Source organism: Medicago sativa, chromosome 3 (genome assembly GCF_051527215.1).
Source record: "Medicago sativa cultivar Bolivia chromosome 3, Bolivia_mono, whole genome shotgun sequence".
Lineage (NCBI taxonomy): Eukaryota > Viridiplantae > Streptophyta > Magnoliopsida > Fabales > Fabaceae > Medicago > Medicago sativa.
Window position 1 is genome coordinate 62,583,561 of NC_140751.1, and position 7,077 is coordinate 62,590,637.

Here is a 7,077-nt window from a genome sequence, read left to right on the forward strand (position 1 = left end):
TGAAAAAGACGAGAAACATATATGTTGAAGAAGATGAGCACATATATATCTAATTTAAATGAGGTTATAAACCATTTTTAAACATGGAAACCGAGGCCTAAGATTTTTAGAAATACCATTTGTGCTAAGGTGGGGTCCCAAGGAGGCAATGGTTTGTTTAATGTGAGTTTCAACATGATTGCCCTTTCCAATGGTTTGTTGAAAGTGTGTTGAATGCTGAGATGGATGAGAGAGATGATGAAAGGATTCAACACAATTGAAACCAGCACGGGATGCCATGTGGCGCAGCGACATTGGCCAAAACCGGGCGTGTGCAGCACACGCGCCGACAAGGCGCGTGAGTGTGCAGAGGACGGAGAGAGAAAACGAATTCTGGATAGATAGGGACACGTGCTGCGTTTTGATTGGTTGCCCGGATTCTTATCATTTTAATAATTGGACTTCAATTATTTCGTTGTAAATTAATTCAAAAAAAAAAATACCAAAATTCATGATTTTTTTCTCTCTATAAATAGAGACTTGGTTCATTTGATTTGGACACAAAAACCAAGTTTTTCACTATCTTCATCTTATTAATATCTTTCTATTAGCAATAAAATTTAATTATAATCGATAATTGTAATTTTATGTAATTATAAAAACAAAAATATAAAATTAAATAAGAATAAGAAATAAAAGGTGGTGGGGTAGAGTGTTGAATGAAAAAACCATTGGAGAGGTAAAAATTGAATGAGTGTTGAATTAAGAGAGAGAAAATGATGTAGAGTGTTGGAAATTGAAAAAGTATGTGTTTAAGGTTGTTGAATGTTTGTGACCATTGCACTTGGTCGAGTCTATAGGGTGGCACTTTGGTGCCATTAATGGCACCATGCCATTAGATCCCCACCACACACACACACATCCACAATGTTTGGGTGCCATCAATGACCAAGATGTAATGGCACGGTGCCATTAATGGCACCCAAGTATTTCCCGAGTCTATATGATCATAAGTCATATGAGTTAATACATGGGGTCCAAATCAATGCCTAGGGAATTACATCATCGTATGAAAGCTTGGTTGATGAAGATATTTTGAGGTCTTATAAACAGACATAAATGGAGTGTTGCATGGATGACTTGAAAAAAATTGGAGCAAGAAATTCCATAGATGAAGGCATAAAAGAACATAGGGTTTTGAGAACTGACCTTTTATAGTGAATCACTTGAAAGTGTGTAATGATGAAACAACTAGTCCTGAGATTTCTAAAGGGGTACATGTAGGGGTGTGCAAAGTTAAAACCAAATCAAAACCAAAACCAAATATTGGTTTTGGTTTGGTTCCTGAAACCACTTCTCTAAAAACTGGTTTTTAAGTACAACCAGTTCGGATATGGTTCAGAACCAGTTTAAAACCGGTTTGTCATAAAAACCAATTTTTTTTTATTCAAACTGATTTTAGTTAAAAAAAACTCAATACTGTAAAAAAAAGTTAAAATGAAAAATTTTATCCTATTGTTATTTGTTACCCTATGCAAAAATAGACAAAAAAAAAGTAAAGGGTAAAATTGGGATATGAGGAAAATGGAGTGAGTGTGACTTGAGAGACGACACATCAGAAGGGTGAACCATGAGATGAAGCGGTGGAACCATGAGACGACGCATAACAGCTCTCACTGATTACGGCGTTCAGGGAGAGCCACACGCTCGTCGGAGAGCAGCGAAGAACAGCATCAAGGAACCAACCGTTGAGGCAGTGACGGTGGAAGACGTCGCGACAATGAAGCTTACAAACATGATCGCCGTTTTCGAAGTTAGATTGGCAGAACACGCAGCAGTGATTGTCGGCGGAAGCGGCGTTTTCTTGTATGTGGTCCGGCGAATGATGAGTCCGGCGATCATGATGAGTCCGGCGAGATCCGATCCGACGGCGGCAAGGAAGTGGTCGTCGACGATTTGGGAATTGGAAGAGGAACAGAGAAAGAAAATGGCCTAATCTGAAAATAGTTAAAATCCAGATCCGAATTTTAATTGGTTTGGATATCCAACCCGTTTAAAATGGGTTGGTTGGTAACCATTTACAAAAAATCCGGATATTTTAAATGGGTCTGGATATGGTTATGGATTTGGGCCTTAATCTGGTTATTATGCACACCCCTAGGTACATGTACTAATTGCCGTACTTTGGCATAAAATTCAGAAGATGCAACTCTTAATTAGACTCGTGACGTGTGAGACACTGGAGGAGGAAAACTTTAGCTCGTATAAGAGACATAACCTTTGGACGGTCCGAGTTGTCAAAAAATGCAACTTTTGGTCATTTGCCAACAACTAATTCTTGGGGGCATTTGTTACTGACAAAATTTCAACCTGTTAAAGCGAACAGTAAATCAACAAAAGTCAAAATTTCAAGAGAAGTACGTGAAAACATGACAAGAATAGAGAAATCAATATAAGAGATAACTTGCAAGCGATATAGGTATAACACATCAGACTTCAACGTGATTCCTAGTAATGCTGTTAGTTGGGAAGAGGATCTTTCAAGCACATGTTATACAGAGACATTAATTTGGCGGAGTACCAACCAATGAAGAACGAAATGTTAGGAATGTGTTGATCCATAACACACGATTTCTTGAGACCATCTCAAGAAAGTAATTTCCACGACCGTGTCCTGTCACCAAAGACGAAGTCACTAAGTTTTCTTTCTCTATAAGCACTCCCTCCGTTTCAAAATATAAGCAAAATTCATTTTTTAGGTTCATTCATTTAATGATGTATGTGGTTTTAGGTTCATTCACTTAATGATGTATGTGGTCCATATTATGAACCACATGCATAATTAAATGAATGAACCTAAAAGGTGAATTTTGCTTATATTTTGAAACGGATGGAGTAAGAGTTCTTATGAAAAATAAATAGTCGAATGCTTAATTTTTGAAGCCGACTCCTAATATGAAGAAACACACTCACGCTTTCCAAAACTTTAAGCATGACTTCCACCATCTTTTAAATTCCTTCCAGTTCTTGTCATTTATTCAATTTTTTTTACATTTTTAGAAATTTTACCTTTCAAAGCGTTGTCTTTGATTTCATTTACTTTTCTCGCATTTTACTTCTCAAGTCATTTTAACTCTAGCACTTTACTTTTTCCCGTTTACATTATCTTAACTTTATTACTTTTTACTTTCATTTTTTGTTAAATTCAGAAGTGATTTACTTTATAAGTCCTACAATATTTCAAGTATCATCAGCCTTAATTTTGATCGTAAAATCCAAGTCTAATTCAAAGATATTTTCCAAAACAACTCTTAGTTCAGGAGTCTACCTATTAACTTGTTCAGACTCTCGAAGTCACACACTATTTAAACATTACCGTGTTCCAGATTTTGTTGACTTTCCTCAAACAAAAAATACTTGCAAACACATTGACATTTTGTTACAACTTGTGGATTTGGAAAAATAAGAACATATGTGATTTAGATTATACCCTGCCTTATCGTCCTTTAAATATAATTCTGCAACAAGTTTTCTTTTATAAGGCAGGACTAGTTTCGAGTGTGCACTTATTTGGTATTTGCAAGGCTAAAGTGTTGATCAAATGAACTCATCAGAACCATGGCTGAATTTGCCTCATAAGAGATAGCAATGGAAAATGGATTTGCTAAACCTTTGGGATCTTCCAATGCATTCATATTGGAATTATGAAGCATTTTAGAAGGTTTGGGAATGACTAGAATGTGTAAGAGAAGCATTTTCAGAGCTCATATGCTGTTGTGAAGTGTATCAATAATTCACAAATCATGAAGTGTGGCACGTTGGAGGCTGATTCAAAGGATTAGATATTTAATTGATCAAGACTGGATGGGGCATATCAAGCACATGTTAAGGATTTAATTTCGTGTAAAAAAGTCAATCAAATTCGAAACACCATAAATGCTTAAATAATGCTATCGCGAGAGTCCAAATAAATTAATACGTACTATTGTTTTTGATTGAATTGATTTTGTATAACTATTTGAGCAACCTATTTGACACATTACACGAGAATTTCTATAGTCTCGTTTAATCTTCGTATAATTTTCTTTTTGGGGGCTTTCTACCCTTTTAATTCCAAAAAAATTTATTATATTTTAGAATAATTTAAATAAAAAAGCTAATTAAGGAAATGATCTAAATAAAAATTCATAATTTTGTTCTTAATTACTATAAAGAAATCTCACTTTTTCAATGTTGTAAAATTTTTCATCAGAGTTATTTGTCCTGTAAAATTTTCATTAGATATTTTTTCGTAAGGATTAAAAACAAAAGGGTCATATTAACTAGTGACTCAAGCACTAGTTAAGATGATCCACAATGGTGGGTACTTCACCTATTTAGCACCACATTAAATAGGCACCCCCCATTGTAGAGTATAATACATAGGTGGCTATGGAGAAGGGTGGCTATTGAAGCACCCCCTCTTTGTTCATTTTTCATGGGTCCCATTTAATAAATCTTAATAAAATAAATAAATTTTGTTGAAATGTAATGATATAAAATTATTTGTGGGACCTATTTAATAATTTCTTTTAAGGTGCTGGGTTAGAGAAAACTGATGCTTATTAAGTATTACGGTAAAATGAATGATGTGGACATATGAATTCAATTTAAGCACCTAATTTAGGATGCTCTGTTGTAGATGGTCTAACAGAACAAAAATAAATTGCATTGAAATGAGTATTTTTTTTTATACTTTTATGAAATTTTGGTTACAAGGATAATCAAAACAAACAACACGGAAAAAGAAAAACAAAAAGAACAAAAACTACTTTCTAGAAAATAAAGTGTCGGCCACATCAATTTTAAGGAGACTCAAAAGATATGTTGGCGGAGAGTCACAGAGAAGGAGTTCAATGTCTGATGAAACACCAAGTTTAGCCATAAGCTCTACACATTGGTTTTCCTCACGAAGAGTGTGGCAAATTGTGACATTGCTTTGCTGAATAAGATCTTTGATGTCTTGAATCAAAACATCATAGACATCGAACATCATGTTGGGACCTTTAATAAGATTGATACCATGCAAAGAATCCGAGTAACAAACTAACTCTGAGATGTCCATCTTTTTGGCCAACATCATGCCTTTGTAGATAGCAAATAACTCTGCATGAAGAATTTCAGAGGAATGTTGGATGTGGCCAGAGAAACCTGATAAATAAAACCCTGCATTATTTCTTAAGACTCCACCATAGCCAGCTCTAATAGGAGAGCCGAGACAACTACCATCAACATTAAGAATGATGCTGGAGTGATAGTTATTGTTCCACTTGGTAAGTCTATCAGTGAATGTTAGAGGTGATACGATTGATAAACCAACTTTCATCGTTCAAACACATAAGATTTTGGTAGCGGCAAACCCACCAAAAATAATAGCAAAAATGGCAGAATAGGATCCTTTGGTGCCATCCTTAAGCCATGCTCGTTCGTGTTAGAGGAAAAAAATTAGAATGATCGAAACCTACATGATTTCAAATGCTTATAAGAATTTGACCACACAATTTTAATTTTTTTATCAAGTAGTCTAGTGACTAGAATTCACGTTTTTAAACGTGAACAAATGAGGTGTGCGTGATATGAACTCCAACCTCTGCATGTAGCAATACATTTACGTGTCAACTGAGTTAAATATTAGACCGTCTCGTTAGTTAACCTTTAAAAAAAAATTAGAATTTTTTATTGTCAAAATATGGAGATACCATAAACTATCGTTAGTTGCTTAAGATTTAAGAACTCACTTCACACAACAACACAAGAGAGAGAAAGAGAGAGTAAGATGGAGAATCTATGGCGATCAGCAACAGGCCAAGAACCAAACCCATCAGACTACACCGGAATCCAATTCTGGTCTAACCCAGAACGTTCCGGTTGGTTAACAAAACAAGGTGACTACATCAAAACCTGGCGTCGCCGTTGGTTCGTTCTTAAACAAGGCAAACTCTTCTGGTTCAAGGAACCATCCGCCGCTACTTCCCCTTCCTCCGTCCCCCGCGGCGTCATCTCCGTCTCCACTTGCTTAACTGTCAAAGGTGCTGAAGATGTTCTCCATAAAGCTTCGGCTTTCGAGCTTTCGACGCCGCAGACGACGATGTTTTTTATTGCTGATAATGATAAGGATAAGGAGGATTGGATTAATTCTATTGGGAGAGCTATTGTTCTTGGGTCTAGATCTCATTCTGCTTCTGAGGTTATTGATTATAATAATCAATCTGCTGCTACTTGATTTTGATCATCATCAATTTTCGAGGTTTACCCTCTTTGTATAATATGATTCTGAATCTTAATAATTAACTCAGTTGTATAAGTTTTTCTATGTGTTTTAATTTTCATTTTTATTAATAAATTTTGTTACTTTTTTTGCTTTTTGTTAATTGGGTATGTTGGATTTTGGATATAATTTGGTTGATCTGATTGAATGTGTGTAATATAAAATTCACATAGAAGTAACATTTTGTGTTAAAAAAGTGATTTTTGGGATAGTGATTTGTCAAACTGAAACCAATATAGTGTTTTGATTACTGAATTATCAATATAGTTAAGTTGGTATGTAGAATTTTGGATATTTGGTTGATCTGGTTGAATCTGTGGTGTGGTGGGTGGGAGTGAGTGATCTAGTAGTATAAAATTCACACAAGCAACCTTTTGTGGGAACTATGTGATTTTGGGATAGCTTGTAGATTAAGATTTTGTTTGGATTGACTTATTTGAGCTTACTAACATAAGTTTTGCGAGACTGTTTGGAAGAACTTATGAAAACAGCTTATGGTTTTTGTTCAGTTTATTGAAATAAGCTGAAAAGAGCTTATGGACATTTCGTAAGTTGTTTCCTTAGGCTCTTCTAAAGAGTTTCATAAGTGCTTGTGTTAGAAGATAAGCTCATAATAAGTCAATACAAAGTGTTTATGTCTGGTAATCAATCAACTATTTTTCGTTCTTGATTATCTCTTTCTAAGCTAAGAGTTAAAGTTTTGAGCTTTGTCAATAAATTTTGTTACTTTTTTACCTTTTGTTGATTGGGTATGTAAGGTTTTGGATATAATTTGGTTGAGTTGATTGAAT

General features: G+C 35.0%; 1 protein-coding gene across 1 annotated transcript; it reads left to right on the top strand.

The window, feature by feature from the left end:
• Window positions 1-5,754: 5,754 nt before the first annotated feature.
• LOC146938982 (pleckstrin homology domain-containing protein 1-like) lies at window positions 5,755-6,292 on the top strand. Its single transcript, XM_085752813.1, has one exon. The coding sequence runs from the start codon at window positions 5,795-5,797 to the stop codon at window positions 6,239-6,241; it is 447 nt and encodes a 148-aa protein (XP_085608939.1). The 5' UTR covers window positions 5,755-5,794; the 3' UTR covers window positions 6,242-6,292.
• The last annotated feature ends 785 nt before the right edge of the window (window positions 6,293-7,077 follow it).